Here is a 24,163-nt window from a genome sequence, read left to right as displayed (position 1 = left end):
ACCTACGACTAGCGCTCGGTCTACGTCAAAATCGTAAATTCGAAACTACTGACGAAGGTAAATATCTAAACGTACCGCGTAGATTAGTTTTGCTAGAGAGTTTGCGCAAATCAAAATGCAGTATACCGGTTTATTTGAAATAAGGATAAATTTTTTTTATAGAATAACTAAGAATAATAGTTAATATAACTATTTTTTAAATAGTAATAAATTATAAAAGCAAAATACAAAACCCAAAATATTCAATGAAGACTACACATACATACAATCATGGGCGCCGTCAGGATTATTTTCAAGGGGATAACCAATGGGGATAACAAATGCGCTATGTCACTTTCACTTAAAATCATAAACGTCAAAATTCATAGTAAACAAGGTATATATCAACGACATGCCACATTGTTTATCCTTGATTAACTTATTGTGGTTTCTATGGACAAGCGGTTTAATTTTACGATACTACTAGTTTTTGTGTGAGTAAAAAAAGACCTAGTATAAAAAAAGTATCTAATTATATAATAATAAAAGTATCTATCATGGAAAAAGTTAGGTGGAAGAACTGACTATATACGACTCAGATAAAAAGAAGAACCACTGGGTAAGATAAAAAACAAAAGTCCACTGTGTTCAAGCGTACTGTGGCCACATTTAAACAACAATCTCTCTCTCCTATGTCGCTACAGCCCAAGTCGGACCCTGGCCTCCCCCATCATCCGCCTCCAAGTACCTACTGTATCTCTGTCCCTGGCTGCTCTCCTCCAGTTATCCACCCTATAGTCTAAGAGCTAGTGAACCCTCCGACTAACGGTCGTCCTGTAAGGCTAGAAATTTGTCTAGTGATAATTCATAGCACACCAAGGCTAAAAACCATGACCTGACAGGCATCAGCGGTGCACGTGAATCCAGGTGAATCGAAAAGTGCAAATTTAGAGGGTAAAACAAACTTTCTCCTGTAAGGTTTAAATTTAAGTATGTGTTTGAGTAAGTCATTTAGAAGAAATGTGTACAATGACAGGCGATTCTGAAGAGCATAGACCTTGCCAGGCGAGGGGAAAGATTAGGGGCTTTTCCTAAAATTATTATTTTTGCATCGAACAAATTTTTTTTAGGTTTTCTGAATCATTCCAAACAGAAAAGGTCTTTAGTGATTTTTCTCTTAAGTTAATAGTTTTTGTTATATAAGCAATTGAAAATTTTGAAAATTGCGAAATCGGCCATTTTTAACCCTAAATCGGACATTTATCTAAAAATTTCGAAGTTGCCAAGGTAGGTAGATATTCTTTAAACATTGTTTGATGAAATCCCAAAGAGTTTTTTGCAATACAATAATATCGGAACCCCTTTGTTTTTTAATTGCTAATCAAGCGGGCGCGACACTGTAGTATAAGTGAGGACGTTTGAGTTGGCATAAATTCATTATCTCAAGAATGGACTTTCAAGAGAAATCCTCAGACAGGTCGATTTTTATTTTTAACTTAGGACTTTTTGGCATATATTAATACTAGTGACTTCATCCATCTGAGCGTGATAACGTAATCGATGATTTTTGAAGATATTCTTCTTTAGCGGCGAATCGATTGAGGGTAAAATTGTACATGAACCACGCGCCTGCGCACACTGACAGAATGTAGTTCTGACAGTATGTAGTTCATTGCTAATCTTTCAAGATGGGTATGTATGTATCTGTAACCGAGCAAATAAGTCATTAAAAGAATATATTAGTGGTTTTAGAAAATGTATTATTTATTATAATTCTTGTGTTTTTGGATTTGTGTTTCCCTGTAGTAAAATAATAAAATATGTAGGCATAACATTTGACATATGTAACTTCAAAACGACAAATTGGTCAACCTATGGCATTAACGTTAATGGCAAGAAGCTAAACCACCTCAGATTCGCTGACGACATTGTGATTATAGCGAGCTCATTCGAGGAACTGCAAATTATGATGGAGGAACTCGCAGGCAGCTCCCAATACGTCGGCCTGAAAATGAACATGAAGAAAACAAAAATAATGACAAACACAGATGACCCCAGACGCATAACTATAAATGGCAGTGAGATAGAAAAAATCCAGGAATATATATCTACCTAGGCCAAATCCTGAAACTAGACAAAGAAAACCAAAGTGCGGAAATTAATAGAAGAGCAAGACTAGCATGGGCAGGATTTGGAAAACTTGGTTGGATACTTAAGAACCGCAAAATACCTCAATATTTGAGAACCAAAGTGTTCAACCAGTGCATCCTTCCTATCATGACATATGGGTGTCAAACCTGGACCCTAACCAAGGCAAATATGAATAAACTAGCCACAACACAAAGAGCTATGGAAAGAGCAATGTTAGGTATACGACTGTCAGATAAAAAGAGGAACGACTGGGTAAGATCAAAAACAAAAGTCGAGGACATAACAACAAAAGTTGCCAAACTTAAATGGAGCTTCGCAGGCCACACTGTTAGACAAAAAGACCAACGTTGGAATGCAACGATACAACATTGGAGACCTTACCAAAGTAAACGACCGAGAGGAAGACCACAGATGAGATGGGTTGATGATATTAAAAGAGTAGCCGGAACGAATTGGAAATATGTTGCTCAGGATAGAGACCGATGGAAGGAGTTGGGAGAGGCCTATGTCCAAACGTGGACGATAGAAGGCTAAGAAGAAGAAGAAGAAACATTTTTACAGTTTGTCGCCGTGTTGTGTAATTATATCCGAAACTTACGTGTCAATTCAAGTGGCTCGATGGCGTAGTTGGCAGAGCGGTGGGACAGAGAACGGAAGCACACGGAAGGTCGCGGGTTCTAATCCTGGACGATTCATACTTTTTTTTATTTTTCGTTATTTTAATAAAAATTTTTTGAAAGTGGTAGATAAGAAAGTTAGTTTAATTTTTAAATAAAATACAAATATGTAACCTGTTAAGTATATTTACTTCGTTTAAATTACCTATATAATAGAAGAATATCTTCTTACGTGCATACAAAGTATACACACATTCTTTTTTTTTTTAAATGAGAGTAGGGGTCGAGTAAAATAGTTTTATAGTACCGGGCACACATAGTTCTTAAAGTTTTAAATAAAGAATAAATTATTAAAAAAAATACTTTAAAATAATTTGACATATCCGTGTGATACTTGCCAGAAAGTGTAGGCACTGTAAATCCTACTAAAGTATGCTAAATAATCGTTTCTGGCCACTACCAGAGGCGTACGACAGGGGAAAGTTAATGGTTGATCCTTCCCAAATATACGCCACTGATTAAACTGCTATTTTAGCATAATTTTTAGATTCTCCAATACTTTCTATGCAAATAATATACTCTTCATTCGTAACGATAAAGTCATTAGTTTTCGAGATATTTCAAGTTAAGAGCAAACAGTAGCGATCAACAGGTAGCAACAAACGCGTTTCAAGATTGCGGCTCTATTAATTTTGAATATTTTGTCGAGATATTTGGCACACATATTCGTAATGTAATAAAGAATGGCGGTACAGAGCCCAATTTCGGCAATATTTCGCGCCTATGTGTATAAAAATGATTGTTTTTGATAGTATAAACGTCACTGTCAGTGTCGAATTACTGACGCACTGTTGCCTCACTTTTGAAAATTCGCAGAACTTTCGCAATCTTGGACCGCGTTTGTTGCTACCTGTTGATCACTACTGTGTGCTCTTAAAAATGAAAAGGCACACTTATTTTGATTAATGTATTATGCTCCTTCGCTTTTAGTTTCAAATATCTCGAAACTAATGGCTTTATCGTTACGAATGAAGAGTATATTTTTTACATAGAAAGTATTGGAGAATCAAAAAATTGCACTAAAATAGCAATTCCGCCAGTGGTGTAGAATTTGGGAAGGGTCAACCATTCACGTTCCCCCGTCGCGTCGTACGCCTCTGGTAGTAGCCAGAAACGATTGTTTAACATAATTTAGTAGATTGTACAATACCAGCACCACTTACCAAATTTCGTGTTGTTGTCCCATGCCTGTCAGGAAATATTCAAAAATAAATAAAATAAAAGTTTAACTTTAACACCCTGTATTTCGGTTATTATCAACTTTTGTACAAAGGTAAGTTAGCTTAAATCGACCTATTTTAAGCTCAGGAATCTAAGGTTACGCCATGGCCCATTCTTTACCAAACACCCTGTGTAGATACAGTTTATACCAAACCCTTCTTTCAGTGCGTCATAGTTTATCGACTTTTCTCTAACGCATTAAGCTCGAAGTGACAGAAAAAACGTACGTCCGTGATTATTATACATAGAACTTCGAAAATTATGTATTTGTTGATGGGTATTTCCATATACTTATAGATTTATATTTAGGCGTATAATTGGTTGACAATTACATTATACTCTAAATAGATAACCAACGATAATGCGAATAAAGATAATTTGACACAAAAGTAATCTATCGAGACAGTACTTTCACAATATTAAAGGGTAAAATGACAATTGTAATTCTAGGTTAGTATTTTTCAACGTCGTAAATATGAATATTTTGTGGTGAAATTTCATTTTATTTTTATTTATTATTTTTTTAAATATTCTAAATGCTAAATATTAATATTCTCTCAAATATTTATATAAATATTTATATTTATATAAATATTTGTATTTATATACAGTGAAACCTCGATATAACGGACCTCTATTTAACGGACTTCGGATATAACGGACAAAAAATTCGGTCAAAAATAAAAAAACTGAAAAACGTCCCGTTAATATTATACATACATACTTAACCTGTCACATTACATACCGATATACATTGAATACCAAAGGGGTCCCCGTGGACCCCAAACGCTACACCTACCTACAACCTTTAGTTGTATATACATGTTTTTGCAAAAAATCGCTTGTTCAACCCATGGATTAAGGAATAATTTGGGAAACCAAACGAATATCTTAAAAAGTTTTACGATGAAGTAATAGTTGTATTGCATGATGAAGATAATACAGAAGATACAAGAAGGCAGCGTACCTTGCAAAAGAAAAAATTGTTTGATGGCCAAGATGCGGACATAGCTTTAGAAGGGCTGGGAATTTCTAATTTCTGTAGGATAATACATAATAATGCCAGGTAAGAAGTTGGTAGCTAAGGAAGATGTTTTACAATGGTTAAAAATAGATGAAGGAATAATATCATGACTGAAAGTGAAATAGCAGATGAAGTTATCAACCTAAAAAATGGGGATGGAAGTGAAGATAGCAAAGAGGACAAAACAAAACTACCAAAAATGAAGTTATCGGAGGTAAGATCGCATCTCGACGGTCTAATAACATTTATTGATTATTCTTCAGATAACGAAGTTCAAGTGTATTATACACAATTTCGTAATTTTAAAGAGTTGATTATAAAAAAGAGCAAACTTCAAAAGGGCAAACAAAACTTGATTCCTTTTTCAAAGCAGGATTATCGAAAGCAAGCGCGTAGATATCAAACAATGTCACTTCACGACGAATGTCCGAAGAAAATTAAATAGAATTTTGTTTGTGTTTTATATCTTAATAGAGTTTGATTTATTTTAAACATATTTTTATATAACGGACTTTCGGCTTTAACGGACAACCCGTCCCCCCAATTAGTCCTTTATATCGAGGTTTAACTGTACTTAAATATAAATATTCTGACAACTGTCAGATTTAAGTAAAATATCATGCAGTGATTCGTGACTTTCTAAATCTTATATGACGTCAAAATTAATGACGCAGTGAAAGAAAGGTTTGGGATAAACTGTATGGTACAGTATTTAAAAATTATTACTAATTCCTTAAAAACCGTGCTGTACATTAGAGTTGGGATAGGTCCACTAAAAATTTTCACTTTCCACTGTGCGAACAAGAAACAATAGGACCTTCTGCCTGTATATTAAGTAATTGGGTCTAGAGCATTTTGTTAAATCATAAAAATAATTAATTATACATTCGCCTACCTTTCTTAAAAGTGAGATAATTCAAATCAGCTACTTTCATTATGGAAATTAGACAGCAAAGCATAAACTAGAGAAACAATGCACATTTTATATAAATTATGTTTAACGTAAACAGAATCGCAATAATGGCGATGAAATGTACAGGGACAACGAAAAGATTAATGTTTTAATTTTAATAAACTGTTATATACAAAAATTTCAAAAAGAAAGACTAGAGTTTAATTTATATTAAATAACTGAATAACTGTGTTGTTCTGAAGTTATTTTCTTTGTGGTATGTTAATAATTTATTTATTTTATTTGGGAATAAATTAAGTCTGAAATTAAATTTATTTGACGTTTCGATTTCCACTTCGGAAATCGTTATCAAAATTCTCAAAACATAAAACATTAATAAATTATTAAGTTAATTATTAGTTTTTTTTAATCGTAAAAAATTCTTCTAATTATTAGATTTTTCTGACTCATTCAGATTGAGGGTTAAGTAATTATTATTCATAAGTAGATGACTTTGATATTGTCAATATTTATGAGTTGCGTTCCTGCGACGACTTTATAGGAAAATAGTTCATTCGATTACCTATACATGAAATCAACTTTAACTTAAGAATATCCGCCATGTGATTTGTCATGAAAGGAAAAAAGCTTCATGATATTATCCCGACATAGTATTTGGTCTTACATTTACTTTACTCTCAAAATGAACACCAAAATCTCATTTTATATGTGTATGTTATTTTAAAATATTGTAACGAAAGAGAACTCTTGACCGACCCCCGTATAACGGTACACAACTCGAAACGTGTAATGACGCTATCGAATGTTCGAGGCGACGGCGGAGGGGTAAAGAGTGTTCGAGAACGTACCTCAAGTAGGCGTGACGAGCTGATAACTAGAGATGGGCAGAATCTTCGAGAAATAACGGCTAGGCTATAAATAGGAACGGATTTTGTAAATAGGTTTAGTTAAGCTAGAGTTTGTAAAAGAAAACTTGTATAAATAAATTAATAAAGTCGTATATAAATACGAATCGCTCGTTTGATTGTTACAATGGTGTGTTAACGGTGTGGAATGTAAATAAATTAAAAGTGAATTTAAAAAGACTTTTGAACTTTATTCGCCGGGAATAATTAAAGTGCGTTAATTATTCGGTATTCGGAAAGACTTTTAAAAGAACAGTTAAAAAGTACATGTGTGCCAACCAAAGATGTTTCTAGAAGAACTTTCCGTAAAACAGCTCCGTGAGCAATTAGACGAGCACGAGTTAGATGCCAGTGGGTCCAACAAAGTCCTGACAGCAAGACTCAAGGAGGTCCTCAAGAAGAATGGAGATGACTCAGAGACGTTCCACTTCCAGTCAGCAGAACAAGCAATCTTATTGAAATTTGACACTGTTTCTCAAAAGAACGATGAAATTTCTAGAAAAAGCGACGAGAAATTCGAAAACGTTGCTAAAAAATTTGACGAGACTTCTCAAGTAATTAAAGAAGTTAGTAGAAAGAACAACGAGAAACTTGAAGAAGTTTGTAGACAGAACAACGAGAAACTTGAAGAAGTTTGTAGACAGAACAACGAGAAACTTAAAGAAGTTTGTAGACATAACAACGAGAAATTTGAAAGTGTTTCTCAGGTAATTAAAGAAGTTTTTAGAACAACCGATAAGATACAGAAAAGTGTAGATGACAATAAAGAAATGCTAGACGAGAAGATCAAACAATTAGAGACCGTAGAAGAAAAGATCAAAGAATTAGAGAGTATAATAACCAATACGAAGGATGCAACCACTAGTTAATGCAGTAGCGTTAGATCCTGTAGTGAAAGAAAAATCACCGAGAGATGAAACGTCGCATCATATGAGATTTAAATTACCACCATTTGATGGAAAGTCTTCTTGGTCCATATACCTTAGATAATTTGAAGCTATTGCGACCGCAGATCATTGGACCGAACAAGAAAAGGCTGTTTCCTTGACTGCTGCTTTACGATGTGATGTTGCAGATATACTAAGGTCAATTCCTAAGGGCCAAGAAAAATGTTTACCAGACCTTGTTCACTCGTCTAGAAAAACGCTATGGAGATGCCCATCTACAATAAGTATACAAAGCACAACTGCGAAGTAGAAGTCAACGAGCAAGTGAGAATCTGCAAGAATTTGAAGCAGATGTTGCTCGTGTGGTGAGCTTATCCGGAGGTGCCAGACAGCGTTTTAGAAGAAATTGCGGTAGATACTTTCGTCAATGGGTTGAAAGAGAGTGAACTACAGAAAGCTTTACGACTAGCAAGACCAAAAGTTTTAGATGAAGCACTTGCTATTGCCTTGGAACACGAAGCAGCTAGCCAAGCTTCACGAAACAATCGAGTAGGTACCTACTAACCGTGGAAAAAGGCGATAAGAGAAAAGATGAACGTTTGGAGGAAATGGTACGGAGGGTGATTCGTAACACGATGCCGAAAAGAGGCGTGAAGAGGGCTGAAAGAGTTCGTTCAAATACAGATGCTTCCTCGATACGGCCATGCGGTGAAAGTTGTAATCACCGGCTTAAAGTAGAGGAACAGCTTTGCCCTGTGAGACGAACCATCGTCGTTAATGAGCAATGACAGCCCCAACAGTTACAAGACGCCCAAGCAGATGATCCATGTATAAAGAGAGTATTGGATTGGATGCGTCGAGGTGAGAGACCTAGTTTGGCAGAACATTAGTGCATGTAGTCCAGAAGTCAAGGCCTACTGGAGCCAATGGAATTGCCTAGTACTAAAAGATGATCTTCTGTACAGAACCTTTGAGAGTGATGATGGTACAGAATCCAAGCTTCAGTTGATTGTACCTAAAATTAGAGTGTCAGAAGTATTGCGTCAGTTGCATGACGGTGCATCAGGTGGACACTTTGATATTACGAAGACTCTGCAAAAGGTTCGAGAACGGTTCTATTGGGTGAACTGTAAAGATGATGAACGAAGATGGTGCCAGAAATGTGAACTGTGTGCATCCAGTAATGGTCCAGTTGGTAAAATGAAAGCACCCATTAGACAGTAAAATGTTGGCAGTCCTATGGAAAGAGTAGCAATCGACATTGCAGGTCCATTTCCAGAAACCGATGCTGGAAATAAATACATCCTGGTAGCCATAGATTATTTTACGAAATGGACCGAGGCCTATGCATTACCGAATCAAGAAGCTGCTACCGTTGCAGAGGTACTTGTTAAAGAATTCTTCAGCCGATTTGGTGTTCCCTTGGAGATTCACTCCGACCAAGGGCGAAACTTTGAGTCAGCTCTTTTCCAAAACGTTTGTAAATTGATTAGTGTCAATAAGACCAGAACAACACCCCTGCATCCTCAATCAGATGGGATAGTCGAGAGGATGAACCGAACGATGGGTAAACACTTGTCCAAAGTTGTATCTGAACATCAGCGAGATTGGGACCAGCACATTTATTTATTCCTGATGGCCTACCGCTCGGCCGTGAATAAAACTACAGGTCAGACACCAACCTGTCTGATGCTGGGTCGTGAAGTTCGTTTGCCCTGCGACCTAGAGTTTGGTTGCAGACCTTCCGAGGAACATGTTGCAGGCGAAGAATACGTCGACCGCCTGAAGTTACGAATGAACAACATTCATGAACTTGCCCGACAACACATCCAGATAGCCAGTGACAGAATGAAAGACCAATATGATTCTCGATGCAAGAATGAAAGCTTCGAAGTAGGTGATCTTGTCTGGCTTTATAATCCACAACGTCGTCGAGGCTTGTGTTCTAAACTGCAGAGACAATAGGAAGGTCCGTATGAAGTTAAGAAGAAAATAAATGACGTAATATACAGAATTAAGAAGTTGCCAAACGGTAAACCAAAAGTTATTCACATAAATCGTCTTGCACCATATGCTGGCTCAAATGAAACAGAAGAAGCCCGAGTCCTCCAACAGGAGATGAAAGATGCCGCGCGGAATTTATGTCAAATTACGCAGCGAGAAAGAGTGCTAGATTCGGCGTGACCACAGAAGTTCAGCAAGATATCTGTTTATTGTTCCAGAAAACGTCTCTCTAGCCCACTGTGTTGCCCAAGACCTCGAGATGACTAAAGGAATCTCGTCCGTATTCAATAGAAAGTTCGACCGCCTGGACGAGTTAAGAAATCAGCAGCCTAAAATTGGAAGAGTACTGCGATTGGAAGATGGTCCTCGATCTTTGCTGTATATGGTGACCAGAAAGTCTTATACGGACACGCCAAGCTACGAGAACATATGGCGTGCTCTAACTAATTTGAAGAAAATCGTGTGTAATTATGACATCAAAACTTTGGCTGTACCAAAAATAGGCCATGCAGTAGAAAATCTGGATTGGAAGATTGTGAGAAGCATGTCGAAAGATGTCGTACCCTTCAAAGACAGTAGACTGTTATTTTTTCTTGAAGGGTGTATGCAGAGCTGGAGATGAGTCGTGTAGATTCTGCCATCCTGGGCCTTCATCTAGAGTTGCTGATCGGGACGCTCAGATCTTAAGACGGGAGCAGTGTAACGAAAGAGAACTCTTGACCGACCCCCGTATAACGGTACACAACTCGAAACGTGTAAGAATGACGCTATCGAATGTTCGCGGCGGCGGCGGAGGGGTAAAGAGTGTTAGAGAACGTACCTCAAGTAGGCGTGACAAGCTGATAACTAGAGATGGACAGAATCTTCGAGAAATAACGGCTGGGGTATAAATAGGAACGGATTTTGTAAATAGGTTTAGTTTAAGCTAGAGTTTGTAAAAGAAAACTTATATAAATAAATTAATAAAGCCGTATATAAATACGAATCGCTCGTTTGATTGTTACAATATAAATAATGTATCCTCGATATGTTATTGACTTACTAACCGTGGTTTTTTCTTTCTATTGGTTTCTAATTTCTTTTAATCTGGGTAAACACATCCTACAGCAAATATAATTTGGTTTCATTTAACAATAATTAGAGCCGCTTCTTTGATTTTTTTACCATCTGTTTATTTCAGGACCATACATATATTTAGTGTATTTATCGGAAAGATTTAACCACTACTAAACAAATCAAACAACGTTTGTTAAAAATATGGACTAATAATCAATATAAAAAAAACTAAATATTTGATAATAACTAAGAAAACAAATACACTATTAGCAGGTGACTAATAGAAAAATATCAATATAAGTACCTACGATAATTAGGAAAGAAATATCAGTATTAATCCTCAAGTTCGCACAATATTTACAGAGAGGGGCTAAATTATGGAATAAATTCATTTTCTCTAAAATGGACTATTTTGGAGCAAAATCCCGAAACAGGTCGATTTTTATTTTTAAATTACAAATTTTTGGCATATAGTTCATACTAGTGATATCATCCATCTGAGCGTGATGACGTAATTGATAATTTTTTTTAATGGGAATGGGGGTCGTGTGCGTGTGGTACGTCATTTGAAAGGGCGTTCAATTCTCTATTCAGGAATATAAACATTAATATCATTATTTATACAGGGTTGGCAAAAAATAATTTTTGGCACCAAATTAATTGGCACAAAAAGAAAAATCTTTGTAATTTATTTAACTCAAAATACATTGTACTGCTGTCCGAAAATAGAAAAAAAGGTTTATTTCACAAATAAACATTTCTTTTCGCTTAAATTAAATCACAAACAGCCTGCCTCCTACCTATTAGCAGTTTGAACATTTGCCAAATAAACATTTTTTTCTATTTTCTGACAGCAATAGAATGTATTTTAAGTTAAATGAATTACATACATTCTTCTTTTTGCGTCAATTGATTTAATTCAAAAAATTTTTTTGGTCACCCTGTATAAATAATAATATTAATACTGAATAGAGGATTGAACGCCTTTTTAAATGAGCTACCACACGACCCCTATTCCTATTTAAAAAATAATCGATTACGTCATCATGCTCGGATGGATGACGTCACTAGTTTGAAATATATGCCAAAAAAATTTAATTTAAAAATAAAAATCGACCTGTTTCGGGATTTTTCTCTAAAATCGTCCATTTTAGAGAAAATGAATTTATTCCATAATTTAGCCCCTCTCTGTATAAGGCTAGTATCGTAGAGGAAACAAGCCATACTAGTATATATGTTAGAAAAGACACGGAGAAAGAACAAGTACCTAATTCTTATGAATCAAGCTGCGTCTTTATTGGTCAATTTTTCGTGCGTATTGAACTAATTGTTCGACGCAATTTTTTACCAATGAGGACACTCCTCATTCTGCAACGATTAAAGTAAATAATATATTAGGTATTCATTATACATATTATAATAATTTATGATCATAATTCACAAGTAGGAACTTCTGAGTATTACATAAAAATAGATTATTATTTCAAATACTTGCTAATGCTTATTGAATGTGAGTACATATTTTGTTAATTAACTTTTATGTACATTTTATTATTGTATTAAATACTTTTGTCCGTATTTCTATTTTTCTAGATATATGATTTATAGTATCACGTATTGTTACGACATAGATTACTAACTATTTGTTCATATTTTGGACGATTTTTAGTGGTCGATGGCTATTGATTTGTGTTCCAAGTACTATTCACAAAAATCAATATCAAGTAAAATCGAAAGAATACCTACTTGTAGGAGTATTTTTATTGTCTACCAAATGTAATTGAAGATACGTTTCTTATATAAATACATACACATCATCATTATTTTAAAGAACAGTAATTAAAAAACATTTTAAAAAATTATTGAGGAGTGATTAAAAAACATGATTACTCAATAGTCATTTATATATTTTACAAGTAATGATATACAATAATAATTTACTTCTCTAATAAATCTATAAACTTTATAGTCCCTATTTCCTTTTTATATATTTTAGATATTTCTTAGAATCATATGAATCGTCAATATCCTCTACAATCTTGACTTTTCTCTTGGGTTTACGTTCATCTAATCTTGCTTTTCTTTCAGCTTCACTTAAGGTCCATATATTAAGAGGTAACTGCAATAAAAATTATAATGAAATAAATTTTATAAAAGCTTTCGTAAAAATGGACACGAAGATCTTAAATAAATAAAACTTCTGTGTCAAATAGTTTTAACATTTCTAAGAAGTGTTAAAGGTTGGAAGTCTCAGCAGAAAATACCTATAAGAAACTAAAAATCAGAAACAAACTTTTCTAGTGAATTCAAATTGAAAGAACACACCGTACAACTTTGCACTATAAACCGGAACACCTATGACATATAGAAACACACAGAAAAGTCACCTCAGTCTTGAAAGTAGAGCAGAAAAATTTAAAGCGTACAGCGATATTTTTTTTCTTGACGTATAGAATTTTTTTATTGTGCATAAGCCACCATTTTACTTTAAAATAAGTTTATTTGACGTTTCGATTTCCACTTCGGAAATCGTTCTTATATATTATAGAATCTCTCTCGAAAATAATCATTAACTACATACTATAAATATTGTTTTATATTTTTCCCAGGAAATCAATATGTACAACTTAAGTAATTTGCATGTTAAATATTAGAAAGTGTGATTACAATGCATTATTAGGTTTAATTATCTTTGCGTATGTTACATAAAGACAATTTTATACTCAACCTAACGTAATAATAACGTATATTATGATTTATGGATGCTTTTATAATAAAATTTGAACTAATATGTATAATATTTCAGAAATTAGATCATAAGAACGAACAAAAATATGAGGAGAAACAAGCTGAAAATACGAGCATTGTCATAACGAAAACTTTGTATATTTACGTATTTTAATTCATAATATGGAAAATTTCTATTATGAAAAGTAGTTTAGAATTAATAATTATGTTTTAATGTGCAATTATATCATTCTAATTTAAATGTTATGAACTATAAAGGTAGTTTACTCTTGATCGAAATTCATACTTTTTATATACCTCGTATAAAGTTAATAAAATTATATACAAGGTGTCCCAAAAGTATTGGAACGGTCGAATATTTCGCGAACTAAACATCGGATCGAAAAACTGAAAAATACGTGTTCAATCATTTTCAAAAATCTATCCAATGACACCAAACACCAACCTCCACTACACCCCCTGGAGGTGGGGTGGGGGGTAACTTTAAAATCTCAAATGGAAACCCCTAGATTTTTTGCAGATTTGGATTCGTTACGTAAAAGTAAGCAACTTTTATTCAAGACATTTTTTCGAACTGTGGATAGATGGCGCTATAATTGGGAAAAATGATTTATCCTGATACCATGGGTAAGTTATAGAAACGGTCTAATATCTCGAGAAATACACTTCCAAATGAGAAACCAAACAAATTTTTTTAATACTTTTCGAAAACCTATCGAATAACACTAAACATAACCCTCCAACCCACCTACTGGAGGTGGGGTGGGGGGTATCTTTAAAATATTAAGTAGCAACCCCCACTTTTAATTACAGATTCGGATTTGTCATGAAAAACTAAGCAACATTTATTCGAAACATTTTTTAGAATTGTTGATAGATGGCGCTTTAATTGGAAAAATACGATTTATTAGCGCCATCTATCAGCATTTTTAAAAAATGTTTCGAATAAATGTTGCTTAATTTTTCATGACTAATTCGAATCTGCAATAAAAAGTGGGAGTTGCTATTTAAGATTTTAAAGTTACCCCCCACCCCACCTCCAGGGGGTGGGTTGGAGGGTCATGTTTAGTGTTTATCGATAGGTTTTCGAAAAATATTAAATACCTGTTTTGTGGTTTCTTATTTGGAAGTGTATTTCTCGAGATATTAGACCGTTTCTATAATTTACCTATGGTATCAGGATAAATCGTTTTTCCCAATTATAGCGCCATCTATCCACAGTTCGAAAAAATGTCTTGGATAAAAGTTGCTTACTTTTACGTAACGAATGAAAATCTGCAAGAAAAACTAGGGGTTTCCATTTAAGATTTTAAAGTTACCCCCCACCCCACCTCCAGGGGGTGTAGTGGGAGTTGGTGTTTGGTGTCATTGGATAGATTTTTGAAAATGATTGAAAACGTATTTTTCAGTTTTTCCATCCGATGTTTAGTTCGCGAAATATTCGACCGTTCCCCTACTTTTGGGACATATGATGCTTGCATTATAAATCTTAGCTTTTTATGAAGAATAACTTTTATTTGTCAAATTAAAAATAAAAGAGTTATAAATAAAAATGTTCTTGGTATCCATAATTTGAGAAAAATCTTTAAATATTTTTTTCCATTAGAAGGATGTACACAGACACAATACTGGCTAGTGATTTTAGTCAATAATTTTGCCAATTCGACAAAAAAATAATTTCTAAATAGTTAATAATTATTACTAAATAATTAGTAATTTTGCCAATTTTGGCAAAATTCTCAAAAAACAAAAAAATTACCCTCTACAATCACTAGCCAGTTGTGTCGACTAGGTATACATAATATTTTAATTTTATAGCAAATGATGGAACAGTCCATTTATCATAAAGGGGAGGCCGTATTTATACTGGTATAAACCTTTTTAAAACTGTTAATAAATTATTGCTTTTAAAATATTTATACTCAAATTGTATTTTTGAACATCTTATTTATTTTATATAATAATTAAATTCACTATCAAATGTCATTGATGGTTTATTAATACTTAATTTAAAATTTAGTTTGACATTCACGAAGTGTCAAACTCAAATGTAAATAACCTATGCTTGGCAAATCGAGATTTAAAAAAAAAGCAGCCTACTTCCTAATCAACCATTTGAGCTGACGTTTAGTGCGTCTGTAGGAGATAACCGGATTGTGACGTCACATTTTAGACTGAGGTCGATTCGTTTGCGGATTTGGATTCAGAAGGCAAAACTACATAAGAATCCATCGATACACCTGCTCTAAGTATTGCAGGAGCGGCAACGCAATAACGCACAGACTTTTGCAAATTTATAAACGAAAAGTTTTCGTTGAAAAGTTATGTCAATAATATGTATATTAAAATTAAAAATTAATCACAGCAACTACAAAATTGTGAACAATGCGTAACAAATAAAAATATTAATGTCCGACTGGTATATTTTTTATTTGACAAAATAGTGACATGATTTCGAAGTCAGTTAAATATGATATAATGCCCTAGGGCGTTAAATTTAAATAAATAGTTAAATACTGTCAAGCTGACAAATAAAAACCTAAGTAAAACTATGGTTACCACAATTACGTTACGACTATTGCTGCTAAATGTACTTATTTGAAAACTAATTAGTTCAAAATCCATTCAAATTTTTTGCATATAAAGAAGAATTTAGTCGGGCATTAAACGTTGAAGGCACCATGGGTATTATATATAATAACGCTTAAAACTCAACGACCGATTTCTCATACCTGCGTTAATCTATGGTTCAGTTGAACCGGGTTCACGGGTGATCTCCGGTTCTGTTTGGAATGCATTTCTCATTGCGCGTTCATGTCAGTGCTCGTTCTACAGCTTTCTAGAAATGCCAATAGATGGCAAAAGGTAAAAAACTGTCGCCATTTTGAACTACCTTTTTTATGCTGTTTTTGAATAAAGTTAAATTTAAGTATTTATAGTCAAATAGTCATTTTAATAATTATAAATAAATATTATAAAAACACAAATAATGTTATCGTTTATCGTTAGGCTTAATATAATAAAATAGGATATATTTATATTATGACAGCGTTTCGTGTTAATACAACGCATGCGTAGTCCATGAAATCATCTGAACTGAGTTCTGAAATCTTTGAACGGCCGAATTCCACCGTTCAAGCATCGTTCAAGTTTAAACTGCCATCGGTTGAACGGGAATTGAGAAAGACGATTTTGACTTTAAACTGACGTTTACTAGAAGTTCAGGTTAAACTAGAGTTGAACTCGATATGAGAAATTGGCCCTAAGTAAAACTATGGTTACCACAATTACGTTACACTGGTAAATGTACTTATTTGAAAACTAATAAATTCAAAATTCATTCAAATTTTTTGCATATAAAGAATAATTTAGTCGGACATTAAACGTTGAAGGCACCACGGGTATTATAATAATAACGCTTTCGGTCAACGTATATACCTCGGACCGAAGGCCCTCGGTCTGTACACCATTAACCTCAAGCGTTATTATCCTTATAATACCCTTGGTACCTTAATAACTACATTACTCTGTTTTAAAATAACTTTATAAAATGACAACTATAAACGTCAAAATTAGATCAGCTGTATTTAATAAAGCTGATCTATTATTTGTCAACTTTCTATGTAAATATTCAGTTTCCATACATTTTCTGACATTCTAAACATCACTAGACATAAAAATAAACATTGCAACAAGTGAAGGGTCCAGGGCTGAAATAGTTCAATGTTCCTATGTGTCTAGTACGGTGGCTCTTACTGTATACTCATTTTAAGGTGTTAGTTTTAAAGCAGTTTTTAGTTTTTGTCGAGTGGTAAAACCACTTCATTTGAGCGGTGGTTAAAACTCTCCACCAGGTTGCAAATTTACTTGGTGAATGACTCTTGTTCTTGTTCTCCACATAAGACGAGAACGAGCTTCTAAGCAGTTGATTATGAAGACTCTGATTAATAAATCTTTGTCGAAACAAGGTGCAATTCGGTGTTGAAATAAGTAGTAAATGGAGAGATAATAACGAGCAATATTAACTGTATGCGCCCCAATGGTGAATATAAAATTCTTAATTGTATGTCAAAAAATGCACAATAACTACATCTTAAAACCCACCAAATTTCATTTGCATATCTCAACCGGTTTTAAAGCAATAAATAAATCATCAGTTTGCATGAAAAATTTCAATAACTCCTATCTCAGAAACGAAGCATTTGTGAACATACATTTTTTATAAAGCAAACTGTCATTATTTTTCATGCAAATTTACCCCTTAAAATTTGTCATACTTATTTAAAATCATTGATAAAAAACACGGCTAGTTATTAAAGTACCTAACTTTTTTATGGTCCAACATAAGCGAATGAATCAAAAAACAGAATGATGAGAAAACATGAGGCTATAGTTGGGGTTTAATTTCGGTATTTTACTAATGCTAGAATATTCCACTTTGAGAAAAACACAGTTTGATTCGTACACCCTGTATACAATGAAAATTTACCTGATTAGCAACAATACTATTACAGTGATATTGTTAAAGAATAAGGCTATAACATTTTAAAAACATTGCATAAATCGGACAACAGGTTTAGAAAATTGGAGACATCAAAAATGATCCATTTTTAAGGTGGGCGGTTAATTTTCCCCCAGAGTGTCTTAACTATGCATAAATTATTAACGCATTTGGTCGCTTTAATTGTTTTTATCAGACTTGAAACAGTTTAAGCATCGATTTTGAAGGTGAACAAAAAAGTGATAAATAGAGACATAATAATAAAATCCTGTTCAGTAGTAACAATCCATAGAAAAGATTTACTACAGTCGGCAACAGAACCTTGTGTAAATAATAATTTTCTAATCTATGACGAAGTTAATTGATTTACACGAAAATATGGACTTTTTTGTGCAGTTAAAATACATTTGTACGCTAAGGATAGTGGTACAAAGACGTAATAGAGAAATATATTAAGATCATATTAGTAAAGTAATTTGTTTTTAGCGATATGTTACAAAGTTGTAACAGCAATTTCGAGCACAAAAATTTTTGTATAATTTAAAAATTGTGTACAATTCACAAACACTATATGAAACTTTTTTTCACTTACATACTTAATTCTACTAAAAACCGCTGTATTATAGTGTATATTTAATTTCATTATAGTTCTATAAGATCTATTAAATAGTAATTAATCATGTCAATTACATAATGATTAAATATCATTAATGTTGATGAAAAACATAAGTTGATCTAGATTGTGATATGCAATCTAGGTACATATATTATTAAAACACACTGAGGATAAAAAATAATAATTATCAGACTTAGTGAAGCAGATTAAATGCAAGATGAATAAAGATATGGACACAACTACAAAAATCAAGCGGATCCAATAAAAAGTGCAAATGAAAATGTTATCCAAAAACACTGCTAATAGATCAATCAAATAAAATTTCAATACATGTATGTAAATTATAATGAAATTCGTGTCAAAGAAATTTTTTTAAATCACATTTTAGTTGATGACGAATGATATTCATCATTATTCAAACAGTATCCATTTAAAATAGAGGGATTATTATTTAATTATTGAAAAGTGTCATGTTTTGCACACAAATGACTGCAGTTAAAATTCGCCTTTTTATAAAAGTTTTTATTCTTTTTCTTCTTTCTTCTTCTTTTTATATAGACATTACTCTGTCTTTTTTTCAATGTGCCTCCAGTAAGTTGTAATTCCATCTTTTTCATGGTCTTCCCACTGATCGTCTTCCTATTGGGGAACCGTCTCTCGCCGTCCTTACTACTCTATTTGTTGTCATTCGGCTTATGTGGTCGTTCCATTCTACTCTTCTGCTTTTCACCCAGTTATTAATGCTGTCCACCTTGCATCTCCTTCGTATATCTGCACTTCTAGCTCTATCACACATCGTCTTACCATCGATTTTTCGTAATGTTTTCATCTCTGCTGTTTCTAGCATTCTTTTTGTCCTTTCTGTATCAGGTCGTGTTTCTGCCGCGTATGTCATTATTGGTCTGATGGCTGTTTTGTAAATTCTGCCTTTCACTTCTTTTCCTATGTTTTTATTTCTCCATATTGTTTCATTCAGGCAACCTGCGGCTCTGTTTGCTTTATTCACCTGATCTTCCACTTCTGTTTCGAGCTTTCCGTAGCTGCATAGTGTGATGCCTAGATATTTAAACTCAATGACTTGTTCTATTATTTGACCCTCCAGCTCTAATTTACACCTTATTAGATCTGCTGTTATAACCATGCATTTAGTCTTTTTTGGAGAAATTAACATGTTAAGTTTCTAGCGGTTATATTAAATTCGTGCAGCATACGTTGTAAATCATCTTCACTTTGAGAGATTAGTATTGCGTCGTCTGCATAGCAGATTATTTTAAGTTGTTTTTCTCCCATTTTTTAAGTTGTTCTTACTTTTTTTATTATTTCGTCCATGATTAGGTTGAACAACAGAGGACTCAGGGAATCTCCCTGTCTTATCCCATTGCCAGCTTCAATTGGGTCAGTTAGTTCTTCATCTACTTTTACTTTTATTGTGTTGTTCTGGTAGATATTTTCGATCGTTTTAATTATTAGTACCTCTCTTGCGTACAATAAATGGATAACATCCTTTAATTTTACCCTGTCGAATGCCTTCTTAAGGTCCACGAAACTAAGTATGCCGGTTTGTTGTATTCTAACGATTTTTCTTGAATCTGCCTCATTATAAATATAGCGTCGGTGCATGATCTTCCCTAGTAAAACCTTGTTGTTCTTCTGCTAATGTTATAATTTGATTCAGTTTGTTTGTTATCACTTTGGTCGTTAATTTTAGTGTTGTGTTTAATAAATTAATTCCTCTGTAATTCTCCGGGTCCGATTTTTCTCGCTTTTTGAAGAGAGGTATTAGGATGCTTGATTTCCATTCTTGTGGTATTCTGTTTTGTTCTATTAATTTTTGAATTAGTTTTAATAATTGTTTGGTCAGGTCTTGTTATCCATACTTTAGGAGTTCATTCGATATTCTGTCCTCTTCTGGCGATTTTCTATTTTTTAATTTCCTTAATGCTTCCGTTACCTCTGCTTCTTCAATATTTGTTTCTTCGTTTGTTGTCACTTCAGGTGTTGGTGGTTCGTTATCGTTATCTTTAGCAAACAGAGATCGAAAATAGTCTGCCCAAGTTTCCTTCTGAATGTGTTTCGTTTTTATTAGTTCGTTCATCTCTTTTCTTTGTCCTCTGATCATTCTCCATATTTCTTTTTGTGTTCCGTAGAAGTCGTGTTCCATCTGTTTTGAGAAACTCTCCCAGTGTTCTCTTTTTATTTGTCTGACTAGAGTGTTTGTTTCGTTTCTAATTCTTTTATAGTGGTTGTATGCCTGTTGTGTTTGTTGTGTTCTGTATTGTAAAAAGGCTTCACTTCCTCTCGAAACCATGGGGTTTTCTTTTTTGATATATTGGTATTCGTTACTTTCCTCTCTCCAAGTGATTCTGTTGCTGCGTTAATTATGTTACTTTTGAGTTTTTCCCAGCTTTCCTCGATGTTATCGTTTTCTAGTATTTCGTTATCAGCAATCTTCTCTGATATTCTTTTTCTATATAAGTACTCCGTGGATTCCGTACTTAGGTTTGAAGCATTTCATGGTGATTCTAATTTTACATAATACTAGGCTGTGGTCACTACCTACATCTGCTGAGTTGAGGCATCTTACGTCAATTATTTTTGATGGATGTATATCTCTGTTAGTTACAACATAATCTATCATAGATCTTTGTCCACAGGTATTATTAAATGTATATTTGTGTTGGTCTTTGTGGTCAAAAAAGGTGTTGTTTATTCGAAGTTCGTTATTCGTGCAGAAGTTTATCATCAGTTCTCCATTTTCGTTTTTGACATTCTCATTATGTTTTTTTTTAATTCCAGGTATTACTTGGTTGCCTATTCGAGCGTTAAAATCCCCCAGTATTATCAACTTTCCTCTAACTTGATCTACTACTTGTTGCAATTGATCATAGAATATTTCCCTTGTTGTTTGAGGCTTACTATTTTCTAGGCCGTATACTCCGATGATGTTCAGGTCTTCTTTCTCCATTCTAATTTTTGCTGTGACAATCCTTTCTGATACATATTGACACTCTTTGATGTTATTTTGGTATCTTTGGTGTATTAGTAAGGCTACACCCTGTTTGGCCCTGTTTTCTTTTGCTACTCCACTGTAGATTAGTATATATTCGCCTAATTTTGACTGGCCTTTTCCTTTCTTTTTGGTCTCCTGTAGAGCGCATATATCTATTTTTTTCTCTTTTAGCTCTTGGGTTATTTCTTGATCTCTAGTGTTGAGCGATCTTATGTTCCAAGTGGTTATTCTCATCTGGGTTTTGGAGGTTTTTCTCGTGTCCTTATTTCTTGCCATGGTCGTTTTCATATTATCAATCCGGTTCCGAGGCTTCACATTGTTTCTTTGAGCAGTATTAGTTTTTAAGATTATTCTTTATTTATTATTTTTTATTGAAGTTATACTTCTTTAGGCACGATTGAGAGTAAAATTTTTCATAAATATGCGCGCATGCCCACACAGACAGTATGGCGTTTAGTTGCTAATCTTTCAAATTATGTATCAGCGCAAATAAGCCATTAAAATAATATATTAGTGTTTTTTAGTAAATGTATTATAATTTTGTGTCTTTGGATTTGTCTTCCTTAGGCGTAAAATAATAAAATATCTATTTTTTCATAATAAAATATTTCACTTCTCACCGTGATGTGTAATTATGTATATCTGAAACGTCAGTAGCATGCGCTTTGATGGCCTGGTTGGTAGAGCATTGTACCAGAGATCGAGAGATCGCGAGACTGCGGGTTCAAATCCCAGACAATTCATATACTTTTTTCTTTTTTTTTTATATTGGGCATTGTTTAATTTTTGGTAATTATTGTTAATTTTTTGTATTGTAACTGTTAAGTATATTTATTTTGTTGAAATTATATAATAGAAGTATAACTTCTTACATGCGTACAAAGTACACACACATTCTTTTTTCTTTTTATACAAGTTAATTGAAATAAATGTAACAGTTTTTTTACTTTGTAATAAATGGATGCCTCAGAAGTCAAATGGTGTAAGTCACATTCTCCCTAAAAGTGACTTATGAGATATAACACTTATTATTATATATAATAATATTATTTCCTTGTTTATATTTATGAATATGTTACCCATATAAAGAGAGTTTCTTTGTTTTTAATAACTACTCATATTTCTGCAACTATTAAACATCTTAGTATCTCATTTTAAACACTTATTGACTTACACCGATTGGCTTCTGAGGCATCGAAATATTGGAAAAAAATCCATTAAAATTTCTTGTTGATTTTTTTTATTAAAAAGTCCTAATTTTCACTTGCAAGAAAGTGGTTGCTGTCAATAGAGTATAGTTCTTTATAATATCTTATTTGAATGAGAAATTTACCTTCAGAATAAGGAATTTAGGGGGAATTGGTACTAGCCTAAATGGTAACCTATATATCTAAACCCGGTGCCTATAGTAAAGTCTTTTGGGGTAATATTAGACTCAAGGCTTACTTGGAATCAGCAGATAGGAGGAATAATAAAGACACCAATATTAATGATAGCCAGAGAGGCTCATAGAAAAATGTGGGGATTAAAACCAGACATGTTATTTTGGATTTATAACATAAATATAAAACCAGCATTTACATATAGGAATCGTAGAGGCTTTGAGAAACACACCATCAGCAGCTATGGAGGCCCTACTTGACTTATCTCTTCTGCATATTGTTATAAAGGGGAAGGCGATAATCAGATATATACTTATTATTTTTATCAGATAATAATAAATTAAATCAGGGGTACCAAATAGATGAAAATTTCTGACTATAATATTAAGTATACTCAGATACAGACCTAAAGTACATACAAGTGGATATATGCAGTCCTGGCACTAAGGTATAAACTAGGAAATCCCTTCAGTTTTCTTACCTAGTATTTTCAATTAGTATTTTGTATGACACCACCAGAAAATGACTCATTCTGGCACCCCCTCAACAGGTGCACCTGCTTGCAGTGTGAAAACAAAGAAATTGGATTGCGCAAAGAAAGCATTACAGCTTCATCAAATTCTCCAGAATATTACAAATGCTTTTACTTACTTTTATTAGCTTTCTAGGTTCTTCATATCGAATTGTATAAGTAGAACCATCAGGTTTGGCAATGACTGTTGGATAAGTTTTTACATACGTATTTCTATGAGGTTTTGTAATACAAGCTGATAACGAATTTAACTGTCTTATTTGTAGTAAATAAGTGACTTTATTCATTTTGCTGGATCTCTATAAAATAAGTATTTAATTCAAATAAGTGAGGTTAGATCATCTGGTTTTGACTTTTTGAGTTTTGACCATTTGACAACTATTTTGGCCTTTAAAAATTTATTAATCAGCTACCCAGGATAAGTCCGAAATCTTTATTTATCATAATAAAGTGCCATTTAGATTCTACATTAAATTAAAATTAGACTAAATTAATTATACGTGTATTTATTCAATAATATATAAAGTATTAATCCAAGTCCAAACCAGTATTCAACC

At 33.4% G+C, this 24,163-nt stretch overlaps 1 protein-coding gene across 1 annotated transcript; it reads right to left on the bottom strand.

Moving 5' to 3' along the window:
* Nucleotides 1–12,703: 12,703 nt before the first annotated feature.
* On the bottom strand, nucleotides 12,704–24,156 carry LOC126886697 (39S ribosomal protein L55, mitochondrial). The gene is made up of 2 exons (XM_050653692.1): nucleotides 23,726–24,156; nucleotides 12,704–12,936 (listed from the first exon to the last, which is right to left on the bottom strand). Exons 1-2 carry the CDS (start codon nucleotides 23,891–23,893, stop codon nucleotides 12,790–12,792), a joined length of 315 nt encoding a protein of 104 aa, XP_050509649.1. The 5' UTR covers nucleotides 23,894–24,156; the 3' UTR covers nucleotides 12,704–12,789.
* Nucleotides 24,157–24,163: the final 7 nt, after the last annotated feature.

Source organism: Diabrotica virgifera, chromosome 6 (assembly GCF_917563875.1).
Source record: "Diabrotica virgifera virgifera chromosome 6, PGI_DIABVI_V3a".
Classification (NCBI taxonomy): Eukaryota; Metazoa; Arthropoda; class Insecta; order Coleoptera; family Chrysomelidae; genus Diabrotica; species Diabrotica virgifera.
Note: the sequence above shows the minus strand (reverse complement) of the source record. Positions and strands in the feature narration are given on the sequence as shown.

What these genes read in the sequence shown, in the direction of transcription:
- LOC126886697 (XM_050653692.1), bottom strand. Translation starts at nt 23,893, where the DNA reads ATGAATAAAGTCACTTATTTACTACAAATAAGACAGTTAAATTCGTTA. An exon ending in AACCTAGAAAGCTAATAAAA is followed by an intron (nt 12,937 to 23,725) that starts GTAAGTAAAAGC and finishes TTTTTATTGCAG; the next exon opens with TTACCTCTTAATATATGGAC.